This window comes from Saimiri boliviensis, chromosome 8 (assembly GCF_048565385.1).
Source record: "Saimiri boliviensis isolate mSaiBol1 chromosome 8, mSaiBol1.pri, whole genome shotgun sequence".
Classification (NCBI taxonomy): Eukaryota; Metazoa; Chordata; class Mammalia; order Primates; family Cebidae; genus Saimiri; species Saimiri boliviensis.
The window spans coordinates 9163242-9187075 of NC_133456.1; the positions used below are offsets into that span (position 1 = coordinate 9163242).

General features: G+C 40.0%; 1 protein-coding gene across 50 annotated transcripts in view; it reads left to right on the top strand.

Annotated features, from left to right (window-relative positions):
* PBRM1 (polybromo 1) overlaps nucleotides 1-23834 on the top strand; it is a 152928-nt gene that overhangs the window by 95001 nt on the left and 34093 nt on the right. For all 50 annotated transcript variants that reach the window (XM_074403700.1, XM_039477145.2, XM_074403739.1 and 47 more), the window contains 4 exons: nucleotides 9418-9603; nucleotides 10826-10983; nucleotides 11849-12112; nucleotides 21382-21527. In XM_074403700.1, coding sequence (XP_074259801.1) covers nucleotides 9418-9603; nucleotides 10826-10983; nucleotides 11849-12112; nucleotides 21382-21527 — 754 coding nt within the window. The remainder of the gene's footprint in view (nucleotides 1-9417; nucleotides 9604-10825; nucleotides 10984-11848; nucleotides 12113-21381; nucleotides 21528-23834) is intronic.

Consider the following 23834-nt stretch of genomic DNA (forward strand, 5'->3'; position numbering starts at 1 on the left):
TGCATGTAATCCTAGCTACTGGGGAGACAGACAGGAGAATCACTTGAAATCGGGTGGCAGAGGTTTCAGTGAGCTGAGATCACACCACTGCACTTCATCTTGGGCAACAGAGCAAGACTCTGTCTCAGCATAACATAAATAAAATTTAAAAAAAATTTTAAATCCTAAAATTTGGATGGAACAAAAAAAAAGGCCTGAATAGACAAAGGAATCCTGAGCAAAAAGAACAAAGCAGGAGGCATCACACTGTCTGACTTCAAAATATATTAGAAGGGTAGGGTAACCAAACAGCACAGTATTGGTATAAAAACAGACACATAGACCAATGGAACTGAATAGAGAATTTAGAAGAGAATCCAGATATTTATAACCAAGTAGTTTTCAACAAGACCATCAAAAACATGCACTGCAGAAGGACACCATCTTCAATAAATGGTAGTGGAAAAATTTAATATCCAGATGTAGAAAATGAAACGAGGCTCCTATCTCTTACTATATACAAAAATCAACTCAAGATGGAGTAAAGACTTAAACGTAAGACCCAAAACTATAAAGCAACTAGAAGAAAATACTTCAGGACGTTGATCTAGGCAAAGATTTTATGGCCAAGGCCTCAAAAGCACAGACAACACAAATCGACAAGTGGAATTATATGAAATTAAAAATCTGCACAGCAAAGGAAACAAGGCAGTGAGGAGACAGCCTGCCCAGTGGGAGAAAATATTTGCAAACTATTCATCTGGTAAGGGACCTAATATTCAGATATCTAAATATTAGGTCCCTTATCAGATGAATATTAGGAATTCAAAGATCTGAACAGTAAAAAACTATAATAATAATTCCATGAAAAAATAGGCAAAGAACATGAATAGACATTTCTAAAATGAAGGTATGTAAATGGTTAACACATATAAAATGTTAGATATGACTAATCATCAGGGAAATGCAAATCAAAACTATCGTATTATCATCTTATTACCCAGATAGAATGGCTATTAATTAAAGAAGACAGTAAGTAGTAGATGTTGGCTAGGATGCAGAGAAAAGGGAACTGTTACACAATATTGGTAGGAATATAAATTACTACAGTTACTATGTGAAACAGTATGGAGATTTTTCAAAATACTAAAAATAGAACTATATGATCCAGCAAGCCTACTACTAGGTGTTTATCCAAAGGAAAAGAAATCAGTATATCAAAGGGATACCTGCATTAACCCGTTTATTGCAGCACTATTTGCAATAACAAAGATACGAAGTCATCCTAAGTGCGCATCAGTGGGTGAAAGCATAAAGAAAAGGTGGTATGTATACACTGGAATGTTATTTGTCCATAGCAAGAATGAAATCACGTTATTTGCAACAACATGGATGGAACTACAGATCATTACCTTAAATATGCCAGACACAGAAAGACAAATTTTGCGTGTTCTCACTTACATGTGGAAACTAAAAACGTTGATCTCATGGAGTTAGAGTAGAATGATTGATACCAAAGACTGAGAAAGATGGGTGGGGTACAGATGAAAAGAGCAACAAACATGGAGTTAGATAGAAGGTACAAGTTTTAATGTTTTACCGCAGAATATGATGACTATAGTTAGCAACAATTGTATTGAATGTTTCAAAGTAGCTAGAAGAGAGAACTTGAAATCTTCCTGACACATAGAAAGGATACTCAAGGTGATAGTTGCCCCAGATACCCTAACTTAATCATTACACATTCATGCAACAAAATGTCACGTCTCCTGTATTTATATCAATGAAAAAACAAAAATTGTGATTGCAATTAATATCACTGAAATGCACACTTTACATTGATTTAAATGGCAGATTTTATTAATTTTTTATCACAATTTTAAAATGTGTTTAAAAATATATCCATGAAATACTGTTTTTATAAAAAATATTTTTATCATATACAAGTGAGATTGACAGTAAAAATTTTTTTTAAATTTGATATGCATTTTATCATATACCTGTTGACCATCTATATGTTTATAGCTAGATAGGAAGAACAAGTTACTAGTGTTGAATACTACTATAGGCTGACTATAATTAACAATTTATTGTATATTTTCAAATAGCTAGAAGAGTAGATTTTGAGTCTTCTCAACATAAAGATATGATAAATGCTTGAGGTTATAAATATGGTAATTACCCTGATTTGATTGTTTAGTTTTTGATTTTTTAAGAGACAGGGTTTCTCCATGTTGGCTAGGCTGCTCTTGAACTCCTGACCTCAGGTGATCCATTTGCTTCAGCCTCCCAAAGTGCTGGGATTACAGGCGTGTGCCACCATGCCCGTCCCAACCCTGATTTCATTGTTATACATTGTGTGCGTATATTGAAATATCACACTGTACCCCATAAAATGTGTGTGTGTATATATATGTATGTATATACATATATATATATATATATATATATATATATATATATATATATATACACATACACACATAATACATTTTGGTGTGTATATGTGTGTGTTTGATGGGATCTCATTCCGTCACCCAGGCTAGAGTGAAGTGGCACCACGATCATGGCTCACTACACCCTTGACCTCCTTAGCTCAAGCAAGTCTCCTGCTTCAGACTCCTGAGTAGTTGATACTAGAGGCATGTGCCACACTGGGCTAATTTTATTTTATTTTATTTTAGAGATGGAGTCTTGCTCTGCTGCCCAGGCTGGAGTGCAGTGGTGCAATCTTGACTCACTGCAGTTTTCACCTCCCAGATTCCAGCAATTCTCTTGCCTCGGCCTCCTGAGTAGCTGGGATTACAGGCGTGCACCATCACACCCAGCTTATTTTTGTGTTTTTAGTAGAGATGGGGTTTCACCATGTTGACCAGGCTGATTTGGAACTCCTGACCTCAAGTGATTGGCCCACCTTGGCCTCCCAAAGTGCTGGGATTACAGGTGTGAGCCACTGCACCTGGCCTAATTTTTAAAATTATTGTAGAGACAAAGTCTTGCTGTGTTGCCCAGGCTGGTCTCAAGCTCCTGGGCTCAAGGGATCCTCCCTTCTCAGATTCCCAAAGTGCTGGGATTGCAGACATGAGCCACATGATGATTATGTGTCAGTGAAAAATAACAAAAGCCCAAAAAGTGGTATGTTCATACAATGGAATATTATTCTACCATAAAAAGGAATGACATTTATGCTATGTAAATGAACATTGAAAACCTTATGCTAAGTGAAATAAGCCAAAGTGAAAAGGACAAATACCGTATGATTATACTTCCTTGAAGTATATAGAATTGGCAAATTCATAGGGACAGAAAGAAAGATAGATGTTGCTAGGGGCCAGGTTGCAAAGTGGAGAAATGGTTGTTTAGTGATTAGGGTTTCTGCTGGGGGTAATGAAAAAGTTTTGGAAAATAGTTTGTGGTTATGGTTGCCCAACACTAAGTATAATTATTGCCACTGAATGGTATACTTGAAAGTGGTCAAATTGATAAATGTTTTGTATTATATGTTTTACTACAATTATTAAAAACTAATAATGTAATATACCAAAAACCATTGAACTTTAAATAGGTAAATTATGTAGTATGTGAATTATATCTATATGAAGTTGTTTTTTATTCAGAGAAATATTAGAATACAAAGTTGAAGAAGTCTCCCAAAAGTAGAACAACAGCAACAGAAATAAAGGAAGAAAAAGATAACTAAAAGATCAGACCAGAATTCAAGTAACTATAGGACATAATTCCACCAAGCTGTCTGCCATTGTATAATAATGTTTCCCTTCCTTTCACTTTTCAGTAACATCTTCGTCAGCCCTTCCGAGCCTTCAGATTGACAAATCTTAGGCCGGGTGCGGTGGCTCAAGCCTGTAATCCCAGCACTTTGGGAGGCCGAGGCGGGTGGATCACGAGGTCAAGAGATCAAGACCAACCTGGTCAACATGGTGAAACCCCGTCTCTACTAAAAATACAAAAAGTTAGCTGGGCATGGTGGCATGTGCCTATAATCCCAGCTACTCAGGAGGCTGAGGCAGGAGAATTGCCTGAACCCAGGAGGCAGGGATTGCGGTGAGCCAAGATCACGCAATTGCACTCCAGCCTGGGTAACAACAGCGAAACTCCGTCTCAAAAAAAAAAAAAAAAAAAAAAAAGACAAATCTTTAATGTCCAATTTTCTACTAACAGTCTAGTTGAGGCAGTCTAGGCTTTTTTTGTCATGCTTCTCAAAATTCTTCCAGTCTCTGCTCACTGCCTAATTTCAAAGTCACTTCCATGTTTTTTAGGTATTTGTTACCACAGCATCCCTGTAATAGGTACCAAAATCTCATCTAAATATTATCAGCTCAAAAGTTCCAAATTTCATCATCTAAATTGTCTAAACTAGGTATATGAGTCAGGATCTGGGTATGATCTATTCTAGGACACAATTCCTTTATGTGAGGAACTGAAAAGTTAAGAAAACAAGTTCTCTCTCTCCTTAAAATACAGTGATCAGAGATGCCTGAGCTAAGTTCAGGACATTTCTGTTCAAAAAGGAAAAATGGTAGAAAATATCACCTATTCCAAGCAATTTTGAAATCCAGATGGGCAGAATCCATTGGGTTTCTAGGCCTAATAATATTCCTCTGCGGCTTAACACTCTCTGAATCTTTCTTTTTCATGAAAGATAGCACATGTTTGCAACTAAGTAGTTTTCTCAACTTGTTTCCTATTTCTAGCATTTTGGGGCTTGGACAGCCTTCTTGTATTCTGTGCTCTCGTAGGTCAGCTGAAACCACCTGTAATCCCAGCACTTCGGGAGGCCAAGGCAGAAGGATCACTTGAGTCCAGAAGTTCAAGACCAGCCTAGGCAATAAAGCAAGACCTGTCTACAAAAAATAATAATAATTAGCTAGGTGTAGTGGGCACATTCCTGTAGTTTCAGCTATTTGAGAGGCTAAGGTGGGAGGATCGCTGGATCACTTGAGCCCAGGAGTTTGGGATTGCTATAAGCTATGATCGTGCCACTGCCCTGAAATCTGGGTGAACTCTGCCTGTAAAAAATAAAAAAAAAGTTCTAATCTCTCTTTCCCTTTCAGTACAACTGACAGTGTTACTGCTCAAATTCTCAAGAACCATATAGATCTGCTGTGTATTCACTTGATTAATCAATTGATAGCAAGTTTCACCAAAATTGGCAGAACTTTTAAAATATATGTATAATGCCAACAAGTAGGAGATGGAGCAAAATGGCCAAGTAGAAGCCTCCACCAATTGTCCTCCCCATAGGAACATCAAATTTAACAGTGTACACACATAAAAAGTACCTTCATAAGAGGCCGGGCGCGGTGGCTCAAGCTTGTAATCCCAGCACTTTGGGAGGCCGAGGCGGGTGGATCACGAGGTCGAGAGATCGAGACCATCCTGGTCAACATGGTGAAACCCCGTCTCTACTAAAAATACAAAAAATTAGCTGGGCATGGTGGCACGTGCCTGTAATCCCAGCTACTCAGGAGGCTGAGACAGGAGAATTGCCTGAACCCAGGAGGCGGAGGTTGCGGTGAGCCGAGATCGCGCCATTGCACTCCAGCCTGGGTAACAAGAGCGAAACTCCGTCTAAAAAAGAAAAAAAAAAAATCCTTAAAAATATTTATGTTAAAAATATTATATGTTAACAATCCTGAACAATAAAACAATCCTTAAAAAAGGCAGAAGAAGCAAAATTATACCAACCACTCTCTCTGACCACAACACAATAAAAATAGAAATCAAGACTAAGAAAATCACTGAAAACCATACAATTATATGGAAATTAACCAACCTGCTCCTTGATGACTTTTGGGTAAATGATGAAATTGAGGTAGAAATCAGGAAGTTCTTTGAAACGAATGAAAACAAAGACACAACATGCCGGAATCTCTGTGACACAGCTAAGGCAGTGTTGAGGGAAATTTATCACATTAAACACCCATATCAGAAAGGTAGAAAGGTCAGTGGCTGGGCACAGTGGCTCACGCCTGTAATCCAAGCACTTTGGGAGGCCAGAGAGTGGATTGCTTGAGGCTAGGAGTTTGAGACCATCCTGGCCAACATGGCAAAGTCTTTTCTCTACTAAAAGTACAAAATTTAGCTGGTTATGGCAGTGTATGCTTGTAGTCCCAGCTATTCTGGAGGCTGAGGCACAGAAATCACCTGAACCCAGGAGGCAGAGGTGGCAGTGAGCTGAGATCGTGCCACTGTGCTGCAGCTTGGGTGACTGAGCAAGACTCTGTTTAAAAAAAAAAAAAAAGCTAGAAAGATCTCACATTAACTTAACTTCATAACAGAAAGAACTAGAAAAGCAAGAGCAAACTAACCCCAAAGCTAGCAGAAAAAAAAGAAGTAATCAAAATCAGAACTGAACTGAAGGAGACTGAGACAGGAAAAAACATTCGAAAGATGAGCAAATCTAGGAGTTGGTTTTTGAAAAAAATTAGTAAGATAGACACACTAGCTAGACTAATAAGAAAAGAGAGAAGATCCAAGTAAACACAATTAGAAACAACAAAGCAGATGTTGCCACTGACCCCTCAGAAATACAGATAACCATTGACACTATTGTCAACACCTCTGTGCACACAATCTAGAAAATCTAGAAGAAATTGATAAATTCCTGGACACATACACCCTTCCAAAACTGAAACCAGGAGGAAATTGAATCCCTGAACAGACCAATAACAAGCTCTGAGATTGAATTAATAGTGTATAGCCTACCAACCAGAAAAGGCCCATGGCCAGGCGAATTCACAGCCAAATTCTAGCAGATACATGAAGAAGAGCTGGTACCATTTCTACTGAAACTATTCGAAAAAACTGAGGAAGAGGGACTCCTCCCAACTCATTCTTTGAGGCCAGCATTATCTTGATACCAAAACCTGTCAGAGACAACAGAAAAAACTTTAGGCCAATAGCCTTGATGATCACTAATGTAAAAATCCTGAAGAAAATAACTAGCAAACCAAATGCAGCACCACATCGAGTAGCTAATCCGCCATGGCCAAGTAGGCTTTATCCCTGCAATGCAAGGATGCAAATCAATAAATGTGATTCATCACATAAAAAAATAAAGATGGCCAGGTGTGGTGGCTCATGCCTGTAATCCCAGCACTTTGGGAGGCCAAAGAGGGCAGATCACCTGAGGTCAGGAATTCAAGTCCAACCTGGCCAATGGGGAAACCCCATCTCTACTAAAAATAATAAAAAATTAGCCAGATGTGGTGGTGTGCACCTGTAGTCCCAGCTATTCAGGAGGCTGAAGCAGGAGAATCACTTGAACCCCGCAGGCAGAGACTATGGTGAGCCAAGATCGCACCACTGCATTCCAGCCTGGGCAACAGAATGAAACTCTGTCTCAAAAAAAATAAATAAATAAAGCCATGCCTGTAATCCCAGCACCTTGCAAGGCCGAGGCAGGTGGATCATGAGGTCAGGGGTTCAAGATCAGCCTAGCCGTGATGGTGAAATCCCACCTCTACTAAAAATACAAAAATTAGCCAGGCATTGTGGTGGGTGCCTGTAAATCCAGCTATTCGGGAGGCTGAGGCAGGAGAATTGCTTGAACCTGGGAGGTAGAGTTTGCAGTGAGCTGAGTTGCTACCACTACACTCCAGCCTGGGCATCAGAGCAAGACTATCTAAAACAAAACAAACAACTAAAGACAAAATCGACATTATTTCAATAGGTAGAAAGGCTTTTGACATGTTAAAAACTCTCAACTAGGTATTAAAGGAACATACTTCAAAATATTAAGAGCCATCTATTACATAGCCATCCCCAACATCATACTGAAATGACCAAAACCTGGAAACATTTCCTTTGAAAACTGACACAAGACGAGAATGCTCTTTTCCACCACTCCTATTCAACACAGTGTTGGAAGTCCGCGCCAGGGCAGTTAGGTAACAGAGAGAAATAAAGGCATTCAAGTAGGAAGAAGAGAAGTCAAACAATCCATGTTTGCAGATGATATAATTCTGTATCTAATAAACCCCATAGCCTCAGCCCAAAAGCTCCTTCAGCTGATAAACAGCTTCAGCAAAGTGTCAGGATACACAATCAGTATACAGAAATCACTAGCATTCTTATACACCAGCAGCAGCCAAGCCAGGAGCCAAATCAGGAATGCAATCTCATTCACAATTGCCACAAAAAGAATAAAATACCTAGAAATACAGCTAACTAAGGAGGCGAAAGATCCCCACAATGAGAATTACTGCTCAAAGAAATCAGAGGTGACAAAAACAAATGAAAAAATATTCCATGCTCTTGGATATAAAGAATCAATATCCTTAAAATGGCCATCCTGCCCAAAGCAATTTACAGATTCAGTGCTAATCCTATCAAATTACCAATAACATTCTTTACAGTACTAGGAAAACTATTTTAAAATTTAGATAGCCAGGCCCAGTGGCTCACTCCTGTAATCCCCGTGCTTTAGGAGGCCGAGGCAGGCAGATCACTTGAGCTCAGGAGTTCAATACCAGCCTGGCCATGTCCCTGTCTCTTCTAAATAGAAAAAATGAGCTAGGCCTAGTGGTGTGGGCCTGTAGTCCCAGTTACACTTGGGAGGCTGAGCCAGGAGAATCCCTTGAACATGGGAGGTTGCAATGAGCTGAGACTGCACCACTGCACTCCGGGCTGGGTGACAGAGTGAGACTTCATCTACAAAAAGAAAAAGAAAAAAGGCATTTAATGTTGTTTCAGGAAGAATAAATAACATTTAAAATGCTTATTCTTAGCTCTTCCATTTATGGGAAGTTAACCTAAGGAAGTAATCAAAGATTTGGGCAAAGCTTTATCCTCAATAAAAACCCTATGATATTTGCAAATGATAGCTTGTACTGGAACTATTAATAAGTTTTACTTATCGAAAATGAAAGACACTTTGAAAAGCATTTTCTCTCAGGGCAGGTGTTCATGATATATTAAATATATGTAGTTTATAGTATATTGTAGAATATATGTATTCTATATTTCTTCAATTCTAAGACTACATTAAATGTGTCATATTCATATAATAACTTAGTGAAATGAAACATTCAGAAGCATTAAAGTGGAGATGAAATATACCAGAGATTATCTCTAGAATTACTTAATTTGAAAGGACGTATGTACTTCTTTGTGCCTTTCAATGTTACCCAAAACGACCACATGATCATATATTAGTAAGGTGATGTTTTTATTCTATACATCCTTTGAATACTTATATATTCATTTAAATTAATGGTGGCTGTAATTCAAAAATACAATTTTGGGTAGGGGCTGTTTGGAATGTGAAGATCATCCTATTGCTGATTCCTGCCTTGAATGTTGCAAATGGAAAATGTATTATTAGCATGTGTTGTTTGAATCCTACATCTGACTCCAGCATCTCTTTATGGAGTACTTTTTCATTTACTTATTTATTTATTTATTTATTTACCTAAGAAGCTGAAAAGAGTGAAGATTCCTCTGGTGCTGCTGGCCTCTCAGGCTTACATCGCACATACAGCCAGGACTGTAGCTTTAAGAACAGCATGTACCATGTTGGAGATTATGTCTATGTGGAACCTGCAGAGGCCAACCTACAGCCACATATAGTCTGTATTGAAAGACTGTGGGAGGATTCAGCTGGTAAGTTTGTTTTAAATCAAAAGACAATTTAGTGAGATACGAGTATTTGACTCCTCCTTGCTCCTCAGGGAAGAAAATTTTAACTCAGACGTTTTATGCCTTTCCATAATAATTGTTCAATATATCAATAAATGTAAGTAAGCACCCATCATATGAAAAACATAGGACCTATTGGGCAAGTGTCACAACTGAGTCAAAAGAAATACAACTTCCTAAAGTCTGGTTGAGATTCATTCATTCAATTGATACTTACTGAAAACATATTTTGAGCCAAACTTTAGGTAGAATGACAGAGATTCAGAAGAACAAAAAGCTCATGTTTTTTCCCCTGCAAAACTACTCCAGTAAGGAAGATTATGAATAAAAAATAAATTATTTTAGAATGACGTGCCTTGGCTTAGAATTTGTTTTCAAAAAGGCTTTCCAGAACAATTGCCTGTAAATTGAAAACTGGAGTATGAATAGAAATTAATGAAGCCAAAAGCTGGTGGAAATGTGATTCAGTTCTTTGAGCTGCCTATTAACATGAAATAGTTTTGTATTCCCTCACCAGAGAGCTAAATATGTGCTTCAGTAGTATATCTATATCCTTACTAAAGTGCACAACTCTAGGTATGTACTAACCATAGCTGAGTGGAGCAGGTCTCATCACCTGTCCTCCTCATTATATATTTTATATGGCTTTTAATATGAAGAAGAACCTGGGCAATATGGCAAGCCCCCTTCTCTAAAAATTAAGAAAATTAGCAGGGCATGGTGGCATTTGCTTATGGTCCCAGCAACTTGAGAGGCTGAGGCAGGAAGATTACTTGAGCCCAAGAGGTTAAGGTTGCATATATAGAGAGAGGAGGAAAGCAGCATTCATTTTTTAGGTCTCATTACACTTTATTATTTTTGTGTATTATTTCTCTTATAGATAATTATATTAAGAAACTGTAGCATAATAAGCACAGTGCTAGGTTCAGATCATGGCAGAATGGATTAATGGTGTATTTCCTAATTTTGCAAAGAATATGTGATTTCTGAGCTGGGAACAGTGATACATACTTGTAGTCCCAGCTACTCAGGAGGCTGAGGTTGGAGGACCACTTTGGCCCAGGAATTCAAGTTAAGCTTGGGCAACACAGTGAGACCCTGTCTCTTTTAAAAAAAAAAAAAAAGGTGGATTTCTGTTAACAGTGATTCTCTTTTTCTTCTCCCTCCCTCACTCCCCATTTTTGAGGTGAAAAATGGTTGTATGGCTGTTGGTTTTACCGACCAAATGAAACATTCCACCTGGCTACACGAAAATTTCTGGAAAAAGAAGTTTTTAAGAGTGACTATTACAACAAAGTTCCCGTTAGTAAAATTCTAGGCAAGTGTGTGGTCATGTTTGTCAAGGTAAGAAACTCATTAAACCCAAAAGTATCACTCATTCCCTAGGAATAAAATTTTAAAACACAGAAAATACTGATATTTACAAAATTAAGAATTCTGTTTTAAACTATTTTTTAAGCTGTGTCTATATAGCTGTATGTAATGATTTGGGAAGAAATTAACCTGAACATGGTTATGAAAGATGACTTACTGCTTACACTATTTGGCTATAATGCAATTAGGTTAAGTTTTTTATATTGCCAGGCTAATTTTTAAGTATGATGGTTTTTGAAAGATAATCATTACAAATTTTCAGTTTGGTTTGTAGCTAATAATGTGTGCTTTTTGTGTATATGTCTGATACAAACACATGATCCCTCTTCAAAGCTTTAAGGAACATTATAGCTATATGAAATGTTCATATATTTTCAAAGAGCATTTGTAAGCTAAGTGGAATTATTTATTTTTATAATTTAAAGAATTTGTATCTTAATAAGTCTATTCTGTAGCCAAGGAAATACTTCTAAATCTCTAGTCATTTATTATTTTTTGTTAACTGCCAGAAAGTCTGATCCAGGCGTCCCCAAACTTTTTACACAGGGGGCCAGTTCACTGTCCCTCAGACCATTGGAGGGCTGTGACATACTGTGCTCCTCTCACTGACCACCAATGAAAGAGGTGCCCCTTCCTGAAGTGCAGCAGGGGGCTGGATAAATGGCCTCAGGGGGCCGCATTCGGCCCGTGGGCCGTAGTTTGGGGATGCCTGGTCTGATCAGTTTAGCTTTTGTTTGTGTGGTTGGTTATTTGCTTTTTTCTTTTTTTTTCCTCTGATTGGTTTTCAGAAAATCCACCTAACTAGTTTTATTCTTATGTCTCCTCCACCCCCCAGGAATACTTTAAATTATGCCCAGAAAACTTCCGAGATGAAGATGTTTTTGTGTGTGAATCACGGTATTCTGCCAAAACCAAATCGTTTAAGAAAATTAAACTGTGGACCATGCCCATCAGCTCAGTTAGGTTTGTCCCTCGGGATGTGCCTCTGCCTGTGGTTCGTGTGGCCTCTGTATTTGCAAATGCCGATAAAGGTGATGATGAGAAGAATACAGACAACTCAGAGGACAGTCGAGCGGAAGACAATTTTAACTTGGAAAAGGTATGCAGATGCTCCCTTTGGCAGCACATATACTAAAATTGGAAAAGGTATGCAGAAAATAGCCACACAGAAAAAAATTTTACATCTCAAAATATCTATTCCGGAAAATAAATGAATAAAGTATTCAAACTCAGAAAGAATAACAACACAAAACCTTAGCCAAACAGAAGGAAACCATAACAGAAAGAAAGAAATTTACACTTTGAAAACAGTGCATTAGAATTTAAAAGTAAATCAGGCTGCATTGCATTGGCTCATGCCTCTAATCCTCTCACTTTGGGAGGCTGAGACAGGCAGATCACCTGAGATCAGGAGTTCAAGATCAGCCTGGCCGACATGGTGAAAACACATCTCTACTAAAAATATAAAAATTAGCTGGGCATGGTGGCGTGTGCCTGTAATCTTACCTACTTGGGAGGTTGAGGCGGGAGAATCACTTGAACCTGGGAGGTGGAAGCTGCAGTGAGCCGAGACCATGCCACTACACTCCAGCCTGGGCGGGAGTGAGACTCCATCTCAAAAAAAAGAAAAAAAAATGCCGGGCATGGTAGCTCATGCCTGTAATTCCAGCACTTTAGGATGTTGACGTAGGCAGATCACTGGGTCAGGAGATTGAGACCAGCCTGGCCAACATGGTGAAACCCTGTCTCTACTTAAAAAGCTACAAAAACTAACCAGGCTTGGTGGCGCATGCCCGTAATCCCAGGTACTCCAGAAGCTGAGGCAGAAGAATTGTTTGAATCCAGGACGTGAAAGTTGCAGTGAGCTGAGATTGCGCCATTACACTCCAGCCTGGGCAAAAAAAAAAAATAATTTAAAGGTAAATCTAAGAGCTATTTGCCAAGTCCAATGAGATAAACTGCCACCTATCGAATAATGAGAAAAGAATAGGGTTCAGCTCAGACATAAAATGTGGAAGGCGGCCAGGGAAGGTGGCTTACACCTATAATTCTAGCACTTTGGAAGGCCAAGGTGGATGGATCACCTGAGGTCAGAAATTCGAGACCACCCTGGCCAACATGGTGAAACTCCCCCATCTCTACTAAGAATACAAAAAATTAGCTGATTGTGGTAGCAGGCAGCTGTAATCCCAGCTACTTCAGAGGCTGAGGCAGGAGAATTGCTTAAGCCCAGGAAGTGGAGGTTGCAGTGAGCCAAGATTGCACCATTGCACTCCAGCTTGGGCCACAAGAGTGAAACTCCATCTCAGTCAGTCAATCAATGTGGAAGAAATATAAAGACTGTATATTTCTGCTGGTATGTTTGAAAACCTGAATAAATGGCTAATCGTCTAGGATATTACAAATTACCAAAATGGAATCAAGAAGAGATACAATACAGAAATGTACAACATCATGAAGAAATTTTTTTAAGTATCATAGAACTGACTCCAGAGAGTACTGAGGTCAGACAGTTCCATAGGTGACTTTTTTTTTTTTTTTTTTTGAGATGGAGTCTCACCCTTTTGCCAAGCTGGAGTACAGTGGTGTGATCTCAGCTCACTGCAACCTCCACCTCCTGGGTTCAGGCGATTCTCCTGCCTCAGCCTCCCAAGTAGCTGGGACTACAGACCCATGCCACCACGCTCAGCTAATTTTTGTATTTTTAGTAGAATAGGGGTTTCATCGTGTTGGCCAGGACAGTCTCGGTCTCTTGACCTTATGATCTGCCTGCCTCGGCCTCCAAAAGTGCTGGGATTACAGGTAGGTGACTTTTTTTTTTAAGGGTCCTATGATTATTAGGCTGTTTAAACTGTTTCACAGCATGGAGAACAAGAAATTTCCAGTTTGTTTTGCAAAGCCCGAATAATCTTGATTCTACAACATGAAAAATGAAAACAAAAAACTGCAACTCAGTCTTATTCATATGTATTGATGCCAGAATTACTTGGGGAAATAAAGTAAGTGAAATGAAATTACTTCTTTGATGGCCAGGCGTGGTGGCTCAAGCCTGTAATCCCAGCACTTTGGGAGGCCGTGGCGGGTGGATCACGAGGTCAAGAGATCGAGACCATCCTGGTCAACATGGTGAAACCCTGTCTCTACTAAAAATACAAAAAATTAGCTGGGCATGGTGGCACGTGCCTGTAATCCCAGCTACTCAGGAGGCTGAGGCAGGAGAATTGCCTGAACCCAGGAGGCGGAGGTTGCGGTGAGCCGAGGTCACGCCATTGCACTCCAGCCTGGGTAACAAGAGCGAAACTCCGTCTCAAAAAAAAAAAAGAAATTACTTCTTTGAGAACAACGTGATCAAGAAGTGGGAGTTTATTCTAAGGATGCAAGAACTGTTCAAAGTTAGGAAAATCTTTGAATTTCATTTATTATTTCATTAGATAAAGGAAAAATTATTTGGTGAAGAACCCATCTTGATTTTTTGAAAGTCTTTCAATAGGTATTTCCTCAAGTGTGATTTTTAAGTAATTCATATTTGTGTCTCAAGCCTAAAGCCCGTAAAACAAATTAGTTACACACTGGACAAAGGGGCTTGCTGTCCTACTGTTACTTAATTTTTTTTTCTGAAGTTAGCCAATGTAGTTAGATAAACAAAAGCAGTAAAAATATTGACAATAAAGAAGCAAGAGGACAGGTGTGGTGGTTGACACCTGTACACTACAAAAAGTGTGTAGTGCACACTCAGCGCTACAAAAATGAGCAGAAGCCCAAATAGCCCCAAATCCTAGCACTTTGGGAGGCCAAGGCAGGTGGATCACTCGAGTCCAGGATTTTGAGACTAGCCTAGGATTGTCTCTATTAAAAATGTGAAAATTAGCCAGGCATGGTAGCACACACTTATACACCCAACTACTTGGAGGGCTGAGGTGGGGGTATCCCATGAGCCCAGGAGGTGAAATCACACCACTGCACTGCAGCCTGGGCAACAGAGCGAGACTGTCTCAAAATAAAAGCAGGATTACTTTTTTTGCAGATAATTGGGGGAAATGAACTGGAAAGGTTTGGAAACAGAAAATTTAGCAAGTAGAAATTTCAAAATCCATATATAAATGAACAGTCTTCTTATATGAACAAGTAAGACTTGAAAGTAAAGTGAAAGTGTTGAATATGCTTTAGCAAATGTCAGAAAAATCTTACGGAAGAAAATATCCAATTCACACTAACAACGAAATACATTAAGAAATACCCTTAACAAGGAATGTATAGAACCTCTGGGAAGAAAATTTACTGAAGGACATAAAAGACTTGCATAAATTGTTTTTGAAACTTGACAAAATTATTGTAGCAATCTTTTTTTTTTTTTTTTTTTGAGACGGAGTTTCGCTCTTGTTACCCAGGCTGGAGTGCAATGGCGCGATCTCGGCTCACCGCAACCTCCGCCTCCTGGGCTCAGGCAATTCTCCTGCCTCAGCCTCCTGAGTAGCTGGGATTACAGGCACGCACCACCATGCCCAGCTAATTTTTTGTATTTTTAGTAGAGACGGGGTTTCACCAATGTTGACCAGGATGGTCTCGATCTCTTGACCTCATGATCCACCCGCCTCGGCCTCCCAAAGTGCTGGGATTACAGGCTTGAGCCACCGCGCCCGGCCTGTAGCATTCTTATTAGAATAAATATGTGACAGTCACCAGAAAAGAAGGGGGGTGGGGGGAAAAGGGCATGAAAGAGAGCTTTGCCCTTTGACAGTGAACTGAGGATTTTTTTTTTTTAATTTAAAAATTAGAGAGCTTTGCCCTACCAGATTTATTCAATTTTATAAAAGTACAGTTAAAAAACAAAATTGAAGCCTGGTACAGTGTGGCACGCCTGTAATCCCAGCATTTTGGGAGGCCAAGGCAGGTGGATCAGTTGCAGCCAGGAGTTTCAGACCACCCTGGGCAACATAGCTTGCAAGACCTTGTCTCTACAGAAAAATTTTAAAATTTTATTTTATTTAGAAAACAGTTATTTACCTATAATTTTTTTCAATAATTTGGAATAGACAAGGATTTCTGTGCATTATGTAAAACCATTGATTGTTTTATTGATTTATGATTGAAAATGTAAGGTTAGTGAAACAGTCTAGGGACTACTGTTTCTAATATGCAAAGAACTCTTTGGAGTCTGGTGGGGAAAGTAGCACTACACAATGAGCAGAGGCCCAAATAGATAAATTACAGAAAGGAGGCAGCCAAAAACATGTATAATAATTTGTATAATGCCTGACAGGATGGCAAGAGTTGAAAAGGCTGATAGGCCAGTCAAGGTGGCTCACAACTGTAATCTTAGCACTTTGAGATGCTGAGGTGGGCAGATCACAAGGTCAAGAGATCAAGACCATTCTGGACGACATGGTAAAATCCTGTCTCTACTAAAAAATACGAAAATTAGCTGGGCATGGTGGCACGCACCTATAGTCCCAGCTACTTGGGAAGCCAAAGCAGGAGAATCTCTTGAACCTGGGAGACAGAGGTTGCAGTGAGCTGGGATGGTGCCACTGCACTCCAGCCTGGCAACAGAGCAAGACTCCGTCTCAAAAAAAAAGAAAAAAGAAAAGATTGATAATATGTGTAGCCTGGTACAGGATAAGACCATACACACTTTTATCCTGTTGGTGTCTTTTTTTTTTTTTTTTTTGAGATGGAGTCTCACTAGAGTCTCACTGTTGCCCAGGCTAGAGTACAGTGACATGATCTCGGCTCACTGCAACCTCTGCCTCCTGGGTTCAAGTGATTCTGCTACCTCAGTTTCCTAAGTAGCTCAGTTAATTTTTGTATTTTAACGCTCAGTTAATTTTTGTATTTTTAGTAGAGATGGGGTTTCACCATGTTGGCCAGGCTTGTCAGAAATCCCTGACCTCCGGTGAACCACCTGCCTCGGCCTCCCAAAGTGCTGGGATTAGTGGCATGAGCCAGTGCACCCAGCGCTATTGATGTCTTTGACCCAGCAGTTTGATGGCAAAAAATGTGCTCCAATGATAGTAACTCAAACAGGTGCTCCAAAGGATTCTCAATAAAAGGCGACATCACTTATTTATAAAAGCATAAACCCTGACTGGGCACAGTGGCTCACCCTTGTAATCCCAGCACCTTGGGAGGCCGAGGTGGGCAGATTACCTGAGGTCAGGTTAAGAACCTTAGCTACTGAAAATACAAAAATTAGCTGGACATGGTGGCACAGGCCTGTAATCCCAGCTACTTAGGAGGCTGAGGCAGGAAAATCACTTGAACCCAGGCGGCAGAGGTTTCAGTGAGCCCATATTGCACCACTGCACTCCAGCCTGGGTGACAGAGCGAAACTCCATCTCAAAAAAAAAAAAAAAAAAACCAGAGAATTTAATGTGTTGTCATACAATCATATAATGCAATACTCTGCAGCCAGTGAAAGGAATAAAGTAGATGGCTGCAGCCATACCACCGTAAATGTGCCTGGTCTTATGTGATCCCAGAAACTAAACAGAGTTAAGCCTAGTTAATACTTGGATATGATTCTACTTGTACCAGGTGCTACAAGTTTAAGGGGGAAAAAAGTAATTCACATATACGAATGTGAAAACAACATAAAAAACTATGTACTATATACTAAACCAGGTGATTGTTTCTGAGGTTGGATCAGGGAAGACTTTTATATTTTAAGTTTTGCATGTTCTAATATTTTAATTATTTCAAACAAATATATTGTATAAAGTCAAGAAAAATGGAGTTGTGAAATTGTTAATGTGAAAACTGGAAAAATATGGAGTTCTTAGTGTTGTAGAGAAAACATAACATTTTAATGTCCTAACAGTATTGTGTTAGAAAGGGAGCATGGGTGCCGGGCGCGGTGGCTCATGCCTGTAATCCCAGCACTTTGGGAGGCTGAGGCGGGTGGATCACGAGGTCGAGAGATCGAGACCATCCTGGTCAACATGGTGAAACCCTGTCTCTACTAAAAATACAAAAAATTAGCTGGGCATGGTGGCGCATGCCTGTAATCCCAGCTACTTAGGAGGCTGAGGCAGGAGAATTGCCTGAACCCAGGAGGCGGAGGTTGCAGTAAGCCGAGATTGCGCCATTGCACTCCATCCTGGGTAACAAGAGCAAAACTCCGTCTCAAAAAAAAAAAGAAAGAGAGCATGGGAAAGAATGTGATTTTTAAAATTATTATACCAGTATGGGATTGTGTGGGAATCATAAAATAATTTCTTTTAAAATAAGAATTACCTGGTCAGGCTCGTGGCTCATACCTTAATCCCAGCACTTTGGGAGGCTGAGGCGGGCAGCATGGTGGCAGACGCCTTTAATCCCAGCTGCTTGGGAGGGAGAGGCAGGAGAAACACTTGAACCAGGGAGACAGAGGTTGCAGTGAGCTGAAATCACACCACTGCACTCCAGCCTGGGCAACAGAACAAGACTCTGTCTCAAAAAAAAAAAAAAAAAAATGATCAGTGGAAGCCAACATGATAATTAACTTAGATTTCTTAATCTGATATTTGGAAGTCCCTATGAACTCTTTGTATATGAGTTACTTGGTCTTTGTGGTCTCATATCTTTATTTTAATATTACATGACCAAGACAGGTCATTCAGGAACTCTTTTCTTTTTTTGGGATGGAGTCTCAGTCTGTCACCCAGGCTGGAGTGCAGTGGTGGGATTTCGACACATTGCAACTTCCCCATCCAGGTTTAAGTGATTCTCCTGTCTCAGCCTCCTGAGTAGCTGGTATTACAGGCACATGCCACCATGCCCGGCTAATTTTTGTATTTTTGGTAGAGATGGGTTTCTACCGTATTGATCAAGCTGATCTTGAACTTCTGACCTCAGGTGATCCACCTGCCTTGGCCTCCCAAAGTGCTGGGATTACAGGCGAGAGCCACTGCGTCCAGCTGGAACTTCTTTCAATAATAACTTTAGAGTAGAACCCATTCCTTAAAGGAAAAGGTATTATTAATCTCATGGGTTATTTTCTTCACAGCTTCCACTCTCATGTGTCCCTTTCCCGTCATATATATGGAACCTCTCTGATTTCTTTTTTTTTTTTTTTTTGAGACAAGGTCTGTCCTGGCTGAAATGTAGTGGCACAATCTCGCTTCCTGGGTTCAAGTAATTCTTATGCCTCAGTTTCCCAAGTTCTTGGGACTACAGGCACACACCACCATGCCTGGCTAATTGTTGTATCTTTAGTAGAGATGGGGTATTACCATGTTGGCCAGTCTGGTCTCGAACTCCTGGCCTCAAGTGATCTGCCTGCCTTTGCCTTCCAAAGTGCTGGGATTACAGGCATGAGCCACCATGCTCGGCCTTCCCTCATTCTTAATGATTTTCCAAGAATACCACTTCAGTATCACATTTGAAGTCATAAAGATCAGAATGTTAAATTACTTGGACATTGCAGGGACATTGGAGGGTTTTTTTTTTTAAGTGTGAAGTTGAAATATTCACCAGAAGATACTATAGAAACTTGGAGTCACTGGAGTTTTCTCAGCTATATATGTTTTGGAGTTTATAACATCTCATCCTGTGCCCATTGTCTGTTAGGTTCTCAGTAAATGATGGTTCTTCTTTACTATATTTACATTAGTTAAAAATATCTTCCTTTTGCTTTCTTTTTTAGTCAGGACTATAAAACAACAAAAATAATGATGTCTGTTAAGTGGTTGTTATGAGTCAAGCATTTTTCTATGTACTTGAGCATGGATTATGTCACTTAAGCTTCCTAACAACCCTATCTGGTGTCCACACTATCGTTGTCTTCATTTTACAAATGAGGAAACTAAGGCATAAGAGGTCAGGTCCCAAGGTTGTAGCAGTCAGTAGGTAACAGATGCTGTAATTTATTAAAAAACAGAACGTGTTTATGTGACAGAGGCTATGCTATTCCTTTCCATGTTGGAACAAATCAAAATAGTAAACATTTTAAATCTATTAGTTGTTTTTTTTGGTTTTTTTTGAGACAGGGTCTTACTCTGTTTCCCAAGCTGGAGTTCAGTGGCACAGTCTCGGTTCCCTGCAAACTCTGATTCCCAGGTCCAAGCAGTCTTTCCACCTCAGCCTCCCAAGTAGCTGTGAATACAGGTGCATATCACCAAGGGCAACTAATTGTTAAAATTTTTTGGAAATGAGGTCTCAGTATATTGCCCAGGCTAGTCTTGAACTCCTTGGGCTCAAGCAATCCTCCCACCTTGGCCTCCCAAAGTGTGGGAGTTATGACATGAGCCACTGTTGCCTGGCCTAAGTCTATCAATTGTTAATGTTAAAACATTAAGGGAACTCAGTAAATGTGATAGAGAGGAAGCATTTGTAGAATTTGCACCTTATACTCCAGTAATGCATGAATGAGTCTGCTTTTATTTTTGTTTTTTTTTTTTGTTTTGTTTTTTTTTTTTTTTTTTTTTTTGAGACGGAGTTTTGCTCTTGTTACCCAGGCTGGAGTGCAATGGCGAGATCTCGGCTCACCGCAACCTCCGCCTCCTGGGTTCAAGCAATTCTCCTGCCTCAGCCTCCTGAGTAGCTGGGATTACAGGCATGTGCCACCATGCCCAGCTAATTTTTTGTATTTTTAGTAGAAACGGGGTTTCACCATGTTGACCAGGATGGTCTCGATCTCTCGACCTCGTGATCCACCCGCCTCGGCCTCCCAAAGTGCTGGGATTACAGGCTTGAGCCACCGCGCCCGGCCTGAGTCTGCTTTTAAATACTGATAAATCCTCTCCAGTTTTTGTTGTTGTTCTTGTTGTTGTTGTTTTTTCTCCCTAAAGGCTGTGGGAATTGAAGACAGGAGAAAGACAGGAAAAAAGCATCTTGGGATAACATTTTAGGAAAATTAACTAGAAATGTAAAATAAATACTTGATAAGACTTAGTTTATTTCAACAATCTAATTTTTTGGTTTCATAGCCTCCTTCAAAGTTTCTAGTTATGTGTTTTTTTTGTTTTAATTTACTTTTTTGTGTGTGTGACAGGGTCTTGTTCTGTCACCCAGGCTGGAGTACAGTGGCGTTATCCTAGCTCACTGCAGCCTCGACCTTCCAAGCTCAAGTGATCTACCCACCTCAGTCTACTGAGGAGCTGGGACTACGGTTGTGCACTACCATGCCCGACTAATTTTTTATTTTAATTTCTCTTTTTAGTTGAGACAAGGTCTCACTATGTTGCCCAAACTGGTCTCAAACGCTTGGGCTCGAGCAATTCTCCTGCCTTGGCCTCCCAAAATGCTGAGCTTATAGATGTAAACTGTTGCACCTGACCAATGGTTGTTTTTTCTTTTTAGTTAATGTGAAAGAATGTCTGCTTTCCTTTCTTACCTTCTCTATTTCTTGATTATCAGCTACCTTTCTTCAGCCAGTTTTCTTTACAACAGGAAAAAGAAGATGTCCCTGTGGAAATGTCCAATGGTGAACCAGGTTGCCACTACTTTGAGCAGCTCCATTACAATGACATGTGGCTGAAGGTTGGCGACTGTGTCTTCATCAAGTCCCATGGCCTCGTGCGTCCTCGTGTGGGCAGGTGAGTATCATTCAAATAGGGAAGATGAGGTTGAATCCAAGAAATCGGGACCCAGTTGAAATTAATCACCCTTCCGATGAAGCTACAAGTCCTTCCTCTGGCAATTTCTCCAGCTTCTCACACCACGTTCCCTTCCAACCACACTTTCTTCTTTTAATTACTCCCATGGGCTCTTTTGTTTTCTTCCACTATTTACAGAACTCTCAGTTCAGAAATCTCCCTGCCTACATCATATGATAAACTCCTTTAACATAAATTTGAAATGGCATTTCCTTAAAAGGAAGTCTTTCCTGTCCCCTGCAGATGGGGTTAAGTCTCCCTGTTGCACACTCTCAGAGCACCACATATTTCCTTCTCCTTAGCATACATATCACATATTGGCATTCATTATGTTATTGTCAAATCATAGTGCATGAAACTTAGTAGGGGCTCAGATATTTGATGAACAAGTAAATGACAAAAGAATGACAGTATGGTTGGATGGCAAACACAGCAGAGTCGTGTAGGGTTGGGCAGGAGAGGATACTGGTTAAGAACAGTAGTTGGTTCCCTGAGTCCCAGCTCTGCTAGTTTTAGGTCCTTAAGTGAATGATTTACCCCTCCGGGCTTCAGTTTCCTTCTCATATCTGTTCATCATTCAGTAAGCATTTATTACTGTTTACCAGGCTCTGAGGATACATTAGTGAATAAATGTCTTGTGGAGCTTTTTTCTAGTATGAAGACAACAATAAACATCTTGAATAGGTAAAGTGTATAGTATGTTAGATTATAATACATGCTGTATTAAAAATAGAGCAGGACAGGGGGAGAAGAGTGTCCATGGTTGGAGCAGGGAGAATTGTTTATATAGGCCTCACAGAGAAGTCGGCAGCTGAGCCAACACTTGAAGAAACTGATAAGTAATGTGAATATCCAGGGAGAAAAGATTCCAGGTAGTGGGAACAGCAAATATAAATACCTGAGAGAGAAGTATGCAAGGCCTGTTTGTTGCTAGGAGAGTGAGCCATTCATGAGTTAGTAAAAGATAAGTGCCGAAGGTAGAGTCCATATCACATAGGGCCTCAGAGACCATTATAGGGACTTGAGCTTTTACTGAGTTTCATGGAGTGCCATCTGATTGTTTCAAGCACCAGAAGTGACATTTGATTTAGATCTTAGTAGGATTTCTCTGCCTATTTGCTGTTGAGAATAGACTATAAAGAGTCAAGGTAGGCGAGGCACAGTGACTCACATATGTAATACCAGCACTTGGGGAGGCTGAGGTTTGTGAATCATGAGGTCAAGAGTTTGAGACTAGCCTGGGCAAGATGGTGAAACCCCATCTCTACTAAAAGTACAAAAAAATTAGCCAGGCATGGTGGCACATGGGCTGAGGCAGGAGAATCACCTGAACCCAGGAAGTAGAGGTTGCAGTGAGCCAAGACCATGCCACTGCCCTCCAGCCTGGGTGACAGTGAGACTGTCTCAAAAAAAAAAAAGAAATAAAAGAAAAAAAGTCAAAGTAGAAGCAAGGAGATCCACCAGCTAGGAGGTGGTTGCAATAATCCAGGCAAGAATGATGGTGCTTGAGACCAGGGTGATTGCACAAGATGGTATTTTGAAGGTCAAATTAATAGTATTATTGAAAAATGGGATGTAGGGTCTGAGAAAGATAAGTCAGGGGTGACTTCTGTGTGTAAGCCTGAGGATCTGAAAGGGTACGGTTATTATTAACTGAGATAAGTACAATACTTCATATCAGGACTTAAAAGAATATGGGACAATAATAATGTCATCTTTTCGGGTTGGTTGTCAAGAATACTGGCTTTCATCAAATTCTCAAGGGATGAAGGGGTACTAGATCTCTTTTTTATTTATTTATTTTTTTGAGACAGTGCCTGGCTCTGTCACCTAGGCTGGAGTGCAGCAACATGATCTCAGCTCACTACAACCTCCACCTCCTGGCCTGAAGCCATCTTCTCAGCCTCCCAAATAGCTGGGACTATAGGTGTTCCCTACCATGCATGGCTAATTTTTATATTTTTAGTGGAGATGGGGTTTCACCATGTTGTCCAGGCTGGTCTTGAACTCCTGAGCTCACAGGATTTGCCTACCTTGGCTTCCCAAAGTGCTGGGATTACAGGTGTGAGCCACTGCGCCCAGCCAGGGGTATTAGATCTTGACCTTCAAAAAGATTATAAACCACTATCTTAAAGAAATGTCTGCCACTCATGTAATCTGACCCAAAATATTGATGGTTTGTGTCTTTGTTTGGTTTATAAGCCTAATGACAGATGCTTAGTTCTGTTTTCATCATGAACATCTCAG